This window comes from Ascaphus truei, unplaced genomic scaffold (genome assembly GCF_040206685.1).
Source record: "Ascaphus truei isolate aAscTru1 unplaced genomic scaffold, aAscTru1.hap1 HAP1_SCAFFOLD_749, whole genome shotgun sequence".
Lineage (NCBI taxonomy): Eukaryota > Metazoa > Chordata > Amphibia > Anura > Ascaphidae > Ascaphus > Ascaphus truei.
The window spans coordinates 39,762-56,705 of NW_027457084.1; the positions used below are offsets into that span (position 1 = coordinate 39,762).

General features: G+C 48.7%; 1 protein-coding gene across 2 annotated transcripts in view; it reads right to left on the minus strand.

Annotated features, from left to right (window-relative positions):
- Positions 1-16,944, minus strand: part of NAPRT (nicotinate phosphoribosyltransferase) — a 45,578-nt gene that overhangs the window by 6,301 nt on the left and 22,333 nt on the right. Inside the window, exons 7-12 of one of the 2 annotated variants that reach the window (XM_075584791.1) lie at positions 16,702-16,842; positions 15,967-16,051; positions 5,956-6,036; positions 3,913-4,015; positions 943-1,100; positions 376-489 (exon numbers count right to left, since the gene is read on the minus strand). In XM_075584791.1, the coding sequence (XP_075440906.1) occupies positions 376-489; positions 943-1,100; positions 3,913-4,015; positions 5,956-6,036; positions 15,967-16,051; positions 16,702-16,842 (682 nt within the window). The remainder of the gene's footprint in view (positions 1-375; positions 490-942; positions 1,101-3,912; positions 4,016-5,955; positions 6,037-15,966; positions 16,052-16,701; positions 16,843-16,944) is intronic. The other variant, XM_075584792.1, reaches the window with a different exon arrangement.

A 16,944-nucleotide genomic window follows, 5' to 3' on the forward strand; every position in this document is an offset into this window, starting at 1 on the left:
GTGTAATACTGGACATCACTTTTTGGGGGAAGAGTAAAAATTCAGCCATTTCGAAAATACTATTTATGCTAATGACAAAACCCTTATAACCAACAGCAAAACATCAAACAAATGTAAAAAGTGCTTATCCTGCATACACCATATCAATATCAAGTACAAAAATACTGGTATATATTTATATAATACATGTAAAGTTAATACTCTGAGACTCACCATCACCCAAACACTAAATAAATAGCACACAACTATTCCTCATATCAACAAATCAATCAATAAATATATACAGAATATACATGTTTATAGTGTGTATAAACAGCGTATCCTATGTATCCTGTGTATGAATGTATCCTAAAAATTGGATATGAAGTCCCTTACCCTGTATGGCTGTGGGTCTTCCAACTGTTTGTGCCCCTGGCTGAGCATGTTTAGAGACCGCTGGGCGTACGATCGGATTTCCTGGATATGTGGAAGGGTTTGGTCACTCTGTAGCTGCAAACACAAAATGATAATGCATACTTACATATTTTATAGGTGGCACAGGCAGGTACTGAACCTACAAACACCTGGACAAACACCACCTCATCAGCTAAAATAGCGCTGCTCCTTCTAGTCAGTTTTCTATGCTGCCGGAGTTTGGCCAACGCCCGTGGTGCCAGAAGGTGTAGGGTGTCTTCGGTGGTCCAGGTATGCAGTGAATAATGGGCCACGTTTGAACTCTCTCAGCCACCATAGTCATGGAACGCTGGTGTTTGAGCGCAAATGTTATGTTTCACGTACTAACAGGCCGGTCCAGCCATGGGACTGATATTGGCAGTTGGACATGTGCTAAAATAATGTACTTTTTGCTTTGCTATTAGCTGGCGAGATTCCGATAGTCAGCGTTATGGTTAATTGTGCGGTGAGTGTAATAGGAATAACATAGTAGTGAGTATAGTAAGGGACCTGTCCATCTTTAATGTAGATGTGGTGCTGGAGTTCGGCGTGGATCGGTGTCACCATCTTCGTTTCTGTAGTATTCCCCAACTCGTGGAATTCGACTTCCTTTCCGACCTCTGGAGGTGGCTCCTCCGCCAGCGCCATGAGGTCCAGGATTGGGTGACCTGATGTAGGGAACAAGGCAAAGTCCTCTCGTGACATAGTGACAGGAAAGAGCGGTGACCCATCTTCTCATCACAGCATGGCAAAGGACACGAGGAAACATTGGCATGGCCCATCGAGCCTGTCCCTCCCATTGCAGGGTAACATGTTATAAACAGAAGAGATATATGGCCGTGGACTCATCCTCAATCTCAAGGTGACACAGAGACAAACTTTACCATTGAGTCTGCCCTCCTAACTCCAGTAACATCATTAATGGCACAAGAGATATATGGCACATGAGTCTGTCCATGAAACGTCCGAGTGACAAAGTCCGTGTTGACACCGAGTGACATGTTGACACAGACAGAAGCCCCATACAGCCCATTAGGCCTTCCCGTCGTCCCTTTTTATAGTGACACTGTTTAGTCGGCTCCTTATGCAGATACAGAACAGCCATAAAGGGGCATGTTAACGGTCTGTCCTTCCTAGGACCAAAGTGAACTAAAGGCAATGGCATAATATATATATAGAGTAGACCGCACTCTGTAGAATATATAAATTAAATTGCAGGGTGCCAACGGGACTAGGGGGACCCAAACCCCCTAACCAATACTACCACAAAAAAAGTCCCAGCACACACTGTCTAACGAAGAATGGTACTATGGATTATGTCACTGAAAGATATTTAATGTGAACAAAAGATAATGCAGAGAGTGATGCAACGTAGCATTAACATAATGCAACAACAATGATAATGGGGTAAATACAATAGGGAAAAGGGACGGGGGGGGGGAGAAACAGTAACAAATAAGTACACATGGGGTAGGTTCACAAGGGGGGCAACGTAACGTTTTGGGGGATACCCCTTTCTCAAGCCCGTTCCCTCAGGTCTGGAATGACCATGAGGTTCTTTATCCCTACTGCCCCAATGTCTAATGAAGAACTCGGAACAAAAGTCAGTGTACTGCTATAAACTAGCAAGGTAAGTCCTGGCTACACCAATAGTAATGAGCAAAAAATGAATGAAGATCGGACCTTCTGGTGACACGACCATTTCTCTCTCTGAAATCAGCTCTCCTGCTTCAGTGGTGTGCTGTGGTGTGCACTGAAGCAGGAGAGCTGATTTCAGAGAGAGAAATGGTCGTGTCACCTGAAGGTCCGATCTTCATTCATTTTTTGCTCATTACTATTGGTGTAGCCAGGACTTACCTTGCTAGTTTATAGCAGTACACTGACTTTTGTTCTGAGCTCTTCATTAGACATTGGGGCAGTAGGGATAAAGGGAAGTACGTCATGGTCATTCCAGACCTGAGGGAATGGGCTTGAGAAAGGGGTATCCCCCCGAAACGTTACGTTGCCCTCCTTGTGAACCTACCCCTGGTGTACTTATTTGTTACTTTTTCTTCCCCCCCTGTCCATTTTCTCTATTGTATTTACCCCATTATCATTGTTGTTGCATTATGTTACTGCTGTCTCTGCATTATCTTTTGTTCACATTAAATATCTTTTAGTGACATAATCCATAGTACCATTCTTCGTTAGACAGTGTGTAATGGCAATGGCATGTTCAATACGTAAATATAGGTAGTTGGAATCATGTTTACACAGATCAGACAAGTAGAAGTATCCTTATGTAGCACCCTGCTAGATTCTTTCCCCTTGCCCTGCATGTCAGCCCTGGTAAAGCTGCAGGCAGTGCCAGGGTTAACTAGTTGCCATGCTTGGCAGGGGAGATCACATCCCCAGTTATGTTATGTTGTTACTTTTATGTTACAGTTCTAGTCACATGTCCACTTGTGAGCAGTTGGATCACATGACTGGATGAGTGGCTTTGCTACAGCCAGATCTTCCCAGTTACTGGGGCAAGGGGGGGTGGCCACCCCCTTGGCATTAATATGTAGGTCCTTCAGTTCACAAGGAGTTGTGTTGGGGATGTCCTACCCCCAGGGGGGCTCAGAACCCTGGGAGTCAGGCCAGGTTCCAGCTTTACTATCCATGGGGAGAGGGACTCCACGGGAGTTCCCTGCATAGGAGTAACATCAGAGACACTGTTATTCATGTACACCCCATCTGTGGCAGCCAGGTGGGATAGGGGTGTTACGCTTAATTAATTAATATTTAATTACCCATAGTTTGTAAACCCAACCGTTTGTAAACTATTCTGTATGCAATGAGATTGCTGATCTAGACTTCCCCTGCTTTTATTCTATGGGTTCTAGGCACTAAAGCATCATTTTTATTTTGTATAAAAAACTAAAAAAAAAGTTGTATATAAAAACTAGAGCAAGAAAATCTTCGTATAATAAAATGCAGCTGGGAGCACAAAACGGGTTAGTGCGTTAAAACACTATTATTAATACATGTATTGATGTATAGGCCTATATTCACTAAATGGCGCTAGGCTTTAGCACAACACAATTCCCATTAAAATGTTAGGAGGTGCTTACAGTAGCTTAGCACCTTTAGTGAATATGAAACATGAATGCTTTGTCATCCCCGGTCTCATTGCAGACCTATGCAAAGCTCTTCACAATCACTTTCCATTCTGACAATTGTCAGTATTTTGATTTAAAAAAATGTTGGCCCTGAAATTTCCCCCAAACTACTTTAGTCTCCACTTTCCCATCACCGGCATTTTGTGGTTATTCCATTGTGCCCGGTATTATATTCTACAAGCTAATGCATGTCCATTGCTGACGGGGTATCACTGGTTCCCTACCCACTCAATGACTGACCGGGATTAGCACACAGGATGGTAATAAGGACATAGCGTTCACGCAGAGACACATACCAAACTGGTAGCACCCAACACGTACATCTGCCTCTACTCACCAGCACTGTCGTAAAGCCGGTACACCGCCTTGCTGCCGGGAATGGTGGTTTTCTCCGGATCTTCGCTCAGCTTCATTCGAGGGCTGTCATTCACCTGGACCAGCTGCGAGAAAGGAAACGCAGGAATCAGAGTGCCACTCAAAGACGTTTTTACTGGGCCGGGCAACACCACGTCACGAGACACCATCCGGCGCCCAAAGACATCTCACAGGCCATGTAGATGCATGGGCTATAAAAAAGGACATACTCACTAAGTAGTGCTACACCATAAGACAACCTTCCAAACCAATAGACACCTTTTAGCCCATTAACTTAAATGGGCCCTATTAATAAGCAAAGCCGGAAATTGTTTTGTGGATTGGGCTGTTTAGTAAATATGGCCCCAAAGAGTATCCCTCTTACTGCACAGTGACATAATACCATACAAACAGGGGGATCATACAGAAAGATAATGCAATTATGACTGATAACTTCAAACAGACTTCAAGCCTTGGTCCATAGGTGATGTACGCGGTTTGAGGGCTTTAAGCAGCTATCATTTCCCATGCAAACACAGACATGGTCCCTGCTCAGCTCTATTTAATTAACGTGCTGGAGCGGCGCGATCGGGGAATTGATAGGAAAGAATCAACCGCCACTAAATATAGAACTAATTTTATCGATATATCGCATAGAAAACATAATATTACAACCTGTGCAGCGCATGAAAAACGGCAGTAAACGGAAGTTCGTGGGAGAAAACCCACACACAAAAAAACACTATTGTATCAATAGCGTTAATCAATGCACACAGACAAGCAGCGCCAGCCCCTGCACTGAATAGCGTCCAGTGCTAACGAGTCCCTGCGAGGCAGTAGGTAGATTCAGTTATGGACTCTAAGATAAAGGAGCCCGTGTTAAAGGCTGCCAGTGCTTGCCGGAGGACGCGAGTGTCCCAGTGCCCATATCAAATATACTGGGATATCAGGAAGCCAGTTGTATTATACTGGTTATAGTAAAATGTCATGTGCTAAATTGCTATAGCAGTGGATCAGAGACTCTGATACGTCTGTGGCGGTGGCTACCACATGGGTTCCAAGTCGCAGTAATCCACGGGAGGGGGTCAGGGGGCCTGGAAACGTTGCTCTGTTGTGCGCATGTAACTGTAGGCGCCGGCTAACATTTCCTTTCTCTGGGAGTGCTGCTTGTTTCTGTATTGCTGTTTTTTTAGATACATTAAAGAAGAAACTTGTTGAGACCAAAAGGAGAACGGAAGTCCTTCGTTATTATTTTTGCGTGCTGATGCAGTTTGGTTGTTGTATAGTTGTATGCTTCGTGCGCTGTGGATGCAGGATCCTAGCACCTCTAGCAGAATTGTGTTAGACAGGGTGAGTGCTAGTTCATTCTTTTTGGGGTGTATACCCTGCCCCTTCTTACATCTCAGCTCTAATTTCTCGCTACACGCCTGCACGGCTCTAGCGTTCTGCTCCTTTTGTACCTAAAGCCCTCTCCCGCCTAAAACCTCTCTCACCGACTGCCCCACGTCTCTGGAATACCCTTCCCCTCAATATCCAAAAAGCACCCTCTCTATCCACCTTTAGGGCCTATCTTAAAACATGCCTCTTTAAGGAAACGTTTGAATAGCTTCCTTGGCTGATACTATAATACACCTCATATGCATTTACCAGACACACCTACCATAACACCCCCTAAAGTCCCCAAGCTCTCCCTACTTACCACTTAGATTGTAAGCTCTTGGGGACACAATATTTTGTCATGTGTATTACTGCAGTAAAGCCCTATGTACATGGATGGTGATGTACAAGTAAGAGATACACATACAAAAATAACATCTAAACTAGAGGCGAAGAACGTTGAAAACACAGACTGACTGCATCATGCGGAATAATATTTTCAATGTCTACGTTTATAAGGGAACCCAAACATTGGCTTCATTCAATCATGTCCTAGCGCCCCCTATAACGTGGTCCCAAATCTGGACAGCGGCTCCCCGAGTCCTTCCCCCTGGTCTCTTATCAGAAGGACGTGGGAAGAGACGCTCACCTTATAGACACAGCCCAGCGAGGGCTGGAGGGGGCAGGTCACCAGGTGGGTGCCGACTCCAACCACGTTAATTTCATTCTCCTGCCAGAGGGAAGAGAAGGGGGGGGGAGGGAAGAGAAGGGGAAGAGAAGGGGAGGGAAGAGAAGGAAGAGAAGGAAGAGAAGGGAGGGGGGAGGGAAGAGAAGGGGGGGAGGGAAGAGAAGGGGGGGGAGGGAAGAGAAGGGGGGGAGGGAAGAGAAGGGAGGGGGGGAGGGAAGAGAAGGGGGGGAGGGAAGAGAAGGGGGGGGAGGGAAGAGAAGGGGGGGAGGGAAGAGAAGGGGGAGGGAAGAGAAGGGGGGGGAGGGAAAAGAAGGGGGGAGGGAAGAGAAGGGGGGGAGGGAAGAGAAGGGGGGAGGGAAGAGAAGGTGGGGGGAGGGAAGAGAAGGGGGGGAGGGAAGAGAAGGGGGGGGAGGGAAGAGAAGGGGGGGAGGGAAGAGAAGGGGGGGGGGAGGGAAGAGAAGGGGGGAGGGAAGAGAAGGGGGGGGGAGATAAGAGAAAATGCGGATCAAATCCAACACGCAGCCTGATAGACAAACACTTCTGTGGTTACTGACGCTGTTCAGCTGTGCGGCGCGCTCTGTACCGTTAACGTAGGTTTCACAACGCATGCTTTAATTATTCCTATTAAGGATTTAGTCTGCAGTCACGTCGAGGTTGCAATGGTCACGGATACCGTTCTAAACCAATTTGCACGATATTTGCACAGCTCTGCTCGTTTCCCAGAGTCCCTGCAAGTTTTTGTTGCTTTTTAAAAAAATATTTCTCCTAAAATGAAAACCACTTGCAGATTTCATGATAAAAAGGAAATGAACACGCGCTATTTTCCTTTCCTGTAGGTGTCCGTGGCAGCCCACGGTGTCCGTGGCTCCCAGGCTGTCCTGTGGCTCCCACGCTGTCCTGTGGCTCCCACGCTGTCCTGTGGCTCCCAGGCTTATTTTTGGATAACGGAACCTTATAATTCTATTGTGAAATTCTGCAGAACCCCAACCCTCTCTAATAGCGCGTCTGAGATCAGATGCATTGTAAGGAACCCCAACCCTCTCTAATAGCGCGTCTGAGATCAGATGCATTGTAAGGAACCCCAACCCTCTCTAATAGCGCGTCTGAGATCAGATACATTGTAAATTCTTCTGTAGTTGGTAACATTTTCAAATGACCTGAAAATTGCAGGGAACCCTTTAGGGACGCCCGGGGAACCCTGGTTATAAAACACTGCGCTATGCTATGGAAGACGCTACTTATTCATATAGGTAGGGACCAGCCACATTGCATGGGTAGAGAAGATATCTGCCCTGGAACTCATCCCTCCTCTGGTCCTAATATTTCCCTTACATAGAGAAATTGATAGAGAAACAAAGACTGCATGCAATGACATTTATTCAGAGACCACAAAAGGAATATTACTTATAGCGGGGGAATCATGTACTGCTATAGAAACCTACAGGAAAAAGAGAGCAGCAAAAGGAACAGTCCTTTATCTTGGGAGTCTTCCCGTGGTAGGACATGCTACGGGAATTAACATAGTGTGAACCATAAAAGAGGCATGGAAAGTGCAGACACTCCGTGCCGCGATATCACTGCCGCTTGCAGGACTTTGACAGACGAGGAATCTGCAGACGCGTGTACATCAATGTTTATGAAAGTGTGTGGTGACTTTCACGGGACCAGGAACTTTTAACACCATTTCTATATTACCAGGATCAGACATTAGGCAAAACAAGATGGTAAAAACACATTGCAATTTATTTTGGTAAACCCACGTACAACAAGAAGAATTCCACAAGGAACAGTTAAAAATACACTTACTGGGGTCTGGGGGATAGATCTAGGCTTTCCTAGGTACAGGGCGCCCGTTTGGGTGAGCTTACCCTGACCGGGATATACACCCAGTTCTCCTGGTCCTCTTTTCAGCTTCAGCTCCCAGCCGCGCCCGCTATTTTCGATTCTCAGAACTTGTGCGCAAAAGACGGGACTTAGTCTCTGTGAGGCAAATTTTCCTAGCTTCAGAACGAAGCCAGCTGCTCTGTTATTCACAACAGAGCAACTTTGAAAAGCCCTCCTTAGCTTCATCGACACAGGTCACCAGATGGTCTGGATGGTCTGGTTCTCTGAGTCGGTCTCCTCCTTACATACACTCCGCTAAGCTATCCTTAGCATGGAGGTAGGATGAGCGACCAATCAGAGCGTGGGACTTCTCTCCCACCAGCCAATAGAAGCAGGGGCTCGTTCTGAGGCTGACCAGGGAATGGTGCGTGTCAAGCCGGCTCAGGATGCCCTGTGTGTGGGACATATGAATCAACCAACGGGAAACACACCGACATTCCGCCGCTTCCCACGGCCAACCCATTGCCACCTACTGGGCAGGCTCCACTAAGTCTGGCAGACCAGAGTCGCCTCCCCGCAGGGGGTCTCCGTTCTCCGGACCCAGTACTCCGCCCTGCCCTGGCCACTTAGCACTTTCAACATCCCGTCTCTCCTTTGAACTGCGGACTCTATGCAGACTTGCTGGCACCTTAAGCAGATGCCATGGTCGACTACATAGAGCCTTATATTACATGTATAAAGCACGTAAAACATATTGTAATACATGAGGGACTTTGGGGAGACTCATGACTGTAAGGGAAGTAGGACAGATATCCGAGCTCGAAAACCAGGAGTCTGGGGGACACTGGACAGCCATGGTGTAATTCTACCCGCGTACCGGTAAATCATGTCTGCTCGTCGGGTAGAATTAAGGTACTCCCGGTAGCTCCTGCCTCCGAACTCCTGCAAACAAAATAATTGCATTCTTACCCAAATGTCCCACCTAAAACTTACACACAAAGTTTCATGAGTCTGGAACAAAGGGAACATGGAAAGAGGAAAAGCAGGGGACACTTTAATTTGTGCATGTGATGGTACCTGGCCCCTGGCTTATAGAGCTAAGTAGCTGGCAGGGACCCATGGGGCCCAAGGGTAACCAGAGGGCTCAACCTTTATTATATAGCCTGGTTACCCTTGCTCGTCACAGTGACCACTACATTGCTGCTTTGCAGATGCCCTTTATGAGAGACATGGCCCCATTCTGCCCAGGAAGAGGCTGCTGCCCTCGTGGAATGTCCCACTGGAACGTACTTGTTGGTTGTTAAGCTTTTTCTAATGTATTTTGTAATCCATCTTGAAATTGTAGCTATTGATTGAAAATCCTCTCTTTCTTCGACCACAAAATAGGATAAACAAAAGATCTGTCTGCCTGAATTGTCCAGTACGTCGAGGATGACATTTAGGTACCCTCAGGAGATCCAGGTTATAAAGTGTTAGCTACTTTTCATTTTTTGGATTCGGGCAAAAGAGTCTCTTGGTCCAAGTGGACGCCCAACAGTGTGATGTCCTTAGTACTGCGTTATCCTAAAACTATAGCAGATAAGCCTCTTTACAAAACAGACATTGCAGTTCCTCAATATGTCTGGTGGAAATTATTGCAACTTTGCAAGTCTTGTGGACAGCTCTCCAGAGGGTCACATGGCAGATTTATCACCATTGTTAGCACCATGGGTATCCGGAATCTAAATGCTTGTTTTATTCTATTTATTGCCTTCAGGAAACTGACCACAACCTAATGTTGAGTCAATGAAGCATCAGCCACGTATAATACTCCTAACACTCCAACTTGTACCTAAGGAACTTTTGCTCAAACCTTTTTCAGGGAGGGCTAACCTGTGTGAATGGAATTGCAGCTGTGTTTGAAGTGCAGCTGTGTATGAAGTGAGGAGTTAGAACAAGGAGTTGGGAAACAAGAAAGGTGGGAAACGAAGGATATTAAAGTACAGTAACTGATTAGCACTTTATACTCCATAGTTGCAACAATGAGCAGGACTGAGAATGCCAATCAATGCACATCTTGCCACATGTATGTGCAATTGGAGCAGCTGTTCCAGGGCACATACCTCTGTGTGAGCAGGTGGTCAACAATCTTGAATGGAGTTTAGTGCTCACTTAGCAGGCCCTGGCTGGTTCTAGTGGGGCACAGGGGTTAGCTGTGAGTGAGGAGCAGGTAGGTAGCTGGGCAACAGTTCAAAGGGAAAGCAAGGAGGAAGAGAAAGAGGCAGGCCAGTTCTGAGCTGACCCATCCCAATGGATTTGCCAGATTGAGTGAAGATATTGGGGGTATCAAGGCAGGAATGGCAAGGCTGGGGGAGACCGATTCTTCTAGCAATCAGGGGGATAGTTCCTCCAGCACAGAGGGGACTCAGGATACAAGGAGAACATGAAAGGTTGTGGTGGTAGGGAACTCCATTATTAGGAGGGTAGAGAGGTCAATTTGTTGCCGTGACCGCATGAACCGAACAGTTTGCCGTGTCCCGGGGGCTCGGTTTCTGCAAACATTCTGTATCAGGTCAACAGATTGTTAGGAGGGGCTGGGACTGAACTGGAGGTCTTGGTACATGTTGGCACCAATGAAAAAGTTAGAGAAAGATGGAGGGTCCTAAAAAATAATTTCAGGGATCTAGGCCGCAAGCTTAAGGCAAGGACCTACAAGATAGTAGTTTCTGAAATACTACTAGTGCCATGCGCTACCGGAGGGAGACAGTTGGAACTTAGGGATGTTGATGCATGGCTAAGGAAGTGGTGTAGGAAGGAGGGTCTGGGGTTTTTAGTGCACCGTGAGTCCTTTTCTGAGAGGTGCTACCATTATGGTATGGACGGATTGCACCTCAATAAAGAGGAATCTTCTGTGCTAGGGGAGGAGCATGTTAATAAGGCTGGGGATTATTTATTTATTTTTACAATTTTTTATTTATTGAGTTTTTCAGACATCCAAAATGTACAAAATAAAGAAATATCAGTGTTAGATGCTTCCTTTAAGTATAAAATCATACAAAAAGATGACATACCCGTGCATTACTTTACTCAGACCACTCCAGTTGGGTATAGAACAGAGAACCTCGGTGAACCCCCGGGCCTCTCTTATTCAGAGGCTGAGCACTGGTGTGTCTGATAATCGCCAAAATGGTACATACAATTTGTAGATAAGTTAACAAATAATACAAGTGTAGCCCATCGACTTCCCCCCCCCCCCAACCTCATATCGGGTACCCTAGGATGTCTCATGGTCTGGCTACATGTCTGTGTGTGGTGCGTACCTGCTGGCAACAGGAGGGCCTGAGTCTCCCGCGGTGACATGGGGGACAACAGGACAGGTTTCTGGGGTGGATGCCTTCGTTCTCCTTCAATGGTGCAGCGCCTCCATCTGTAGTAGGCCCCAGGGACACGGGGTGGAATCCCTACCGCAGAATCCCCTCCCTGGGATTCTAGTCTCACACACAAGTCTCTTATAATTAGCAGCAGCTCTTTATTTGTCTCTCTTCACAGCATACAGACAGGTATCACATATGAGACAGCCAGCCAGCTGTACTCCCTTAGGATGTCCCTGCCTCCACTCTGGGCCTCGGGGGCACCCAGAGTGGGGCTAGCTCTTCCCTCACTCCCTAAGCAGGGTGAGAGGTACTTGGTCCACCTATCTATGTCTATCAGCCCTACTAATCAGGCTTATAGCTCCTTTCTCACTCTAATCACACACTCTAACTCTAGCCTCTAGAACACACTAAATAGGAAGTGCACTGCTCTTTATGGTTTCAGCAGGCACCACCCCTGTGTCTCTTGATTGGACACACGGTCAGGTGACCTACCTTCACCATTTCAGGGCCAGTGCTTGAGGTGGAGAAAACCCATGATAACTCCTGGCAAACCTGCCCTTAACAGGGATTACTGCTCAAAATCTTAGCCCAAATCTTACCAGGGCTACACTCTCCCTCAGGTGGAATCCAATGGTCCCCACTTGGACCTAATTTGCTGGGCCATCCTGCAGGTGAACAACCTGTGAAAATACAACAATGAAATGAATATATTGCATCACAGACTGTAACACCCAGATGGTGACATAACAGCGGAAAACTCCCAACATGGAGAACCCTTAATTCAGTAATAATGGCGAGGGTCATGCTTCATTATGTCCCGTCCATTATGATCCACAATATTAACAAAGAAGGGTTGAATAGGCCCATTCTCCGGCCTTTCTTGTGCATGAATATGTTCCTGCCTGTACTCCAAACTCTCATTAAGGAACATATCTTGTCTTCCTTCAGATAAGCAGAGTGACCACACTTAATACGTAGGCATTCAATGGCAGTATCTCTAAGCCAGGTGTCTCTCTGATCCTCAATCTCCTGCATTCTTGGCTCTGGTACATATGGGAACTCATACCCATGAGACTGTCGGTATCTCGCCACTATGGCTCTATCTGCTCGGCTTAATTTAGTAAGTTTTCGGTTCCCAGCCTTTCCTGGCAGTACCCAGTACTTGGCTCCTCAGGCGCAATGTCATCATATAAGACCTTTGGGTGTTATTACTTTCTGCATAATTTCTCTCCATCTATTGTCTAGTTCTTCAGCAACCTCCTGCCTGGAGTAGGTGTCTACATCCCACCAGTGATCTACTATATCATTCTTTATTAGCACAAACCTTGTACGGTTCATCCCTTCATCATAACCAGTGAATAACGGTGCCCACCATTTGTCTCGGTGCTCATATGAGGATGACACACTCATACATTCCTCTGAATCAGCTCTTGAGGACACACCAGATGTCTCTCAGTAGAGTGCGAGCCTTTACGCCTCCCTCTGATGACATTTGTGTATATTGTGGGATTCATTTTGGGTGCCTTAGGACTTACAGGACCCGCTTTAGCTTTAGCAGACGACTGGAACCCTCGAGCCCTACCTCTAGGTACAGGGTTAAACACAGTGGGGTTAGGTACAGGTATAACACACGACAGTGGTATCTCCCCATCAGAACCCTCATCACTCGAGACCCAATCCCGCCAATCAGTAGAAAACTTGGGCGTCTTAATCGGCTTACTACCACTAGGACCCGGTGGCATAGAACGTGACGGGGCAGGGACAGTGGCCGGGGCAATGGCGCTATTGGAGGTGACCATAGGATCGCCATAGTCCATCACAGTGTCTCTTAGTCGGGCGGTGCAACGACCGGTAGGTGCTCTCTTGCTGTCTCTGGCTGGAGCGTGCCTGGCTCCTCGCTTAGCCACTTGTGCCTTGAACTTCTCAAACTTCTCCTCTAGACCGGCTCTCTTCAACGAGGCGATTAAGGCTTCCGGGCCTCTGCTCCATGTCGACCCTGAAGTGACGTCATCATGGGTTGTCGCGGAGTCTCCATCCGCCTCTTGGTCCCGCACTGGAAGTGCGTCACTCACCATAAGGGGCGGTGGTGGACCGTCAGAATCGCGGACGGGCAGGTAGGCCTCCAGCCTCTCTCTTTCCACAGGTTCCTCCTTCACCTGGCGGAAGTAAGGGGGTGGTGGAGTCATCTTACCGCTCCGCTGTCTTGCGATGCTCTGCGGTTCCTCCGGAGCCGTCTCGGGTCCCATCTCCGCCACACTGGGAGTCGCCACGGCCGTGGGACTTCTACGCGGTTCAGACTGCACCAGCGCTCGCCATCGGGGGGGTCTCCGGACTCATCTGCTCCGTCTCTTCGGAAAGTGGACTCTGTCTTTCACCGCTGGGGTGGTCCGCCGGCCGGCGCATCACCACCGATGACAGGCTCTCTCATCGTCCGACGAGGACGGCAATGGCACCTCTGCTGGGGACCCACATCTGGTCCGTGCTGCACCGCCAGTGGGTATAGGGTGTGAAACGGGCCCGCTCCGGTACCTCCACTGCGGTTGCTCTCCTCTCCGTCGGGGAACTTCTTAGTAGCTGGGCCTGGATCCATACCGCAGGGGTGATATATGGGATCAGGGCAGCCTTCGCATCCTCCTCCTCCACTTCTATCAGCGTCGCTGTAGAGGCATCTCGCGGCGTCACAATAGTAGGGTATGGCTTGGTAGGCCAGAGGTAGAAAATGCCACACTGTTGGCACAGTGCTGTAGTACTTGGGGCCGGTCCAGGTAACCTGCATTGAATGCACAGGCACCGCAGATACTCGCGGCCATCAACCTCGACAACCAGGAAGCCTCCTGGAAGCTGATAAGTATTCATGCTTAAGTCAGCCATCTTTTGCGCAGGGGTTGGTTCAATCAGCTTGCTTGTTCGACAAGTAGCTCGTTCTCTGTCGTCAGTCAAGCAAGAGTGAGGTTCCTCAGTCTCACTTCCTGTCCCTCCTTCCGCTTGGGAGGACCGTTGTGATTGGTTCTCGGCATGCCCCCTCCCTCTGGTGGATGGTAGAGTCGGGGTGACATGGGCTCGTTCTTTGGCCAGTCACTGCACAGGTGGGCGCGGCTACAGTTTTGGCGCCGCTCCCTTCTTTTAGCTGGGGTTCTGGTTTTGGCGCCAAAGTTGCACATTTCTCTCCACATCTCTCGCACAGCCTGCTTGCACGCAGCACAGGCGCGATCTAGGCTTGGCGGGAGTCGCCATTTTGGATCGGCTGCAACACGCGTTGCAGTGAATGGCACCACAGTCGCCATTTTAACCTCCTCCATGCCCCGCAGAGCACATGTATCTATCGCCGCCATCTTTAGTGAGCCCTCTAAGCCCACGACAGTGCTATGCTCAGTGTCTGAAGTGCAACTCGTTCCTATGCACTCACTACTCTCAATAGTGCTCTAACCAGTGATAAAAACACATGGCATACCCCAGGCTAGGCAGAACTCTCTCCTTGTACACCGCACTCGCTGACGGTTCATTACAAGCACTCTGTGGTGTGTTTTCTGGGTACTGGCTAGTGTATTGGGACTTCCAGCAGTACTTGGCGTCAACCTACTTTTTGGCCACTCATAGTGCAGACCCTATGCTGAAGTTCCTGTCCCAAGTTAACCATGCTACCCCCACAGGAATCCTACACTATCTGCCTCAAGGCGACTAGGACAGCTATAGCCAAGTGTACCCACATTTACATCACCCTCTTAGGGCACCTAGGGTGTACTTTGCAAGAGAACAGTCTCTCCTGACTACCCCTAGTCTCCAAAAATGCCCTTTTTTCTGCAGCACTTGCTCTGAAAGTGTACATACTACTTTCAGCTCTGCTTCGCTGAAAACCTGTCCTGATTATCTCAGCAGCGCCTCCAATTGTAGCCCATCGACCCTCCCCCCCAACCTCATATCGGGTACCCTAGGGTGTCTCATGGTCTGGCTACATGTCTGTGTGTGGTGCTTACCTGCTGGCAACAGGAGGGCCCGAGTCTCCCGCGGTGACATGGGGGACAACAGGACTGGTTTCTTCAATGGTGCAGCGCCTCCATCTGTAGTAGGCCCCAGGGATACGGGGTGGAATCCCTACCGCAGAATCCCCTTCCAGGGATGAGAGATTCTAGTCTCACACACAAGTCTCTTATAATTAGCAGTAGCTCTTTATTTGTCTCTCTTCACAGCATGCAGACAGGTATCACATATGAGACAGCCAGCCAGCTGTACTCCCTTAGGATGTCCCTGCCTCCACTCTGGGCCTCAGGGGCACCCAGAGAGGGGCTAGCTCTTCCCTCACCCCCTAAGCAGGGTGAGAGGTACTTGGTCCACCTATCTATGTCTATCAGCCCTACTCATCAGGCTGCTATCAGCCCTACTCATCAGGCTGCTAGCTCCTTTCTCACTCTAATCACACACACTAACTCTAGCCTCTAGAACACACTAAATAGGAAGTACACTGCTCTTTATGGTTTCAGCAGGCACCACCCCTGTGTCTCTTGATTGGAAACACGGTCAAGTGACCTACCTTCACCATTTTAGGGCCAGTGCTTGAGGTGGGGAAACCCCATGATAACTCTTGGCAAACCTGCCCTTTACATGGATTACTGCTCAGGAGGAGGATAGAAATATAGCCCAAAATCTTACCAGGGCTACACAAGCACAGACAAAGACAGAAAGTTAATAATAAAAAGCAAAAGAGAAATAGAGTGAATTGCCTATGATTGGAGTAAGGTTAGCGTCAGGACAAAATGTACCCTGTGACCTGAGGTTACCCTGAACCTCCTGCGTTTACCTTCTGCGCCAGATGCTTCAGGCTCCTTTCACTGATGTTGTTACTGACAGCAATAGACACATTCTCAAAGGAAGGGGCCTCAAAACTGGAAAAGAATAAGGGGGAAGAGAGCGGGGTTAGAGCCCCAGGGCTGTCCTGCCCTCACTGTCGGGTGTCCATGAGGAAGCCTAAAAACTGGAAAAGAATAAGGGGGAGAGGAGCAAAGGAGAGGGAGACAGACAGTAGAGGGGGAGAGAGAGTGTGCCAGTGGGGGGTGGAGGAGAGAGTGTCAGTGAGGGGGGAAGAGAGTGTCAGTGAGGGGGGGAAGAGAGTGTCAGTGAGGGGAGGGGGGAGTGTCAGTGGGGAGGAGGGGGGGCTGTGTCAGCAGGGAGGAGCGGTGAGAGTGTCAGTGGGAGGGGGGAGTGTCAGTGGGAGGGGGGAGTGTCAGTGGTAGGGGGAGTGTCAGTGGTAGGGGGAGTGTCAGTGGGAGGGGGGAGTGTCAGTGGGAGGGGGGGTATCAGTGGGAGGGGGGGGAGTATCAGTGGGAGGGGGGGGAGTATCAGTGGGAGGGAGGGAGTATCAGTGGGAGGGAGTATCAGTGGGAGGGGGGGAAAGACAGCATCAGTGTGGGGGGTGGGGGGGAGAGTGCCAGTGGGGAGGGGGAGAAAGTGTCAGTGGGGAGGGGGGAAAGACTGCGTCAGTGTGTGTGGGGGGGGGTGATATGCTCATACTGTACTCGCCATGATGATAACTCACTGTGATGCGCAGACCCGGAATATCCTCCTGATCTCCATCGACTGCTTGGAGAGGTCTCCGCTGTCCAGACGCAGCCCCGTCGCTTGGTACCCGAGCTGGTGCAGAGCCAGGGCCACTGCGCAGAAATTTGGGACTCCGCTCCTGCCAAGAACAGAGAGAGATGTCACTGAAATGGAAAGTCGTTAGAGCCATCACCTGTGACATCACTTCTTCCAATCCGTGTTTAGTAAAGAAGACTCCATT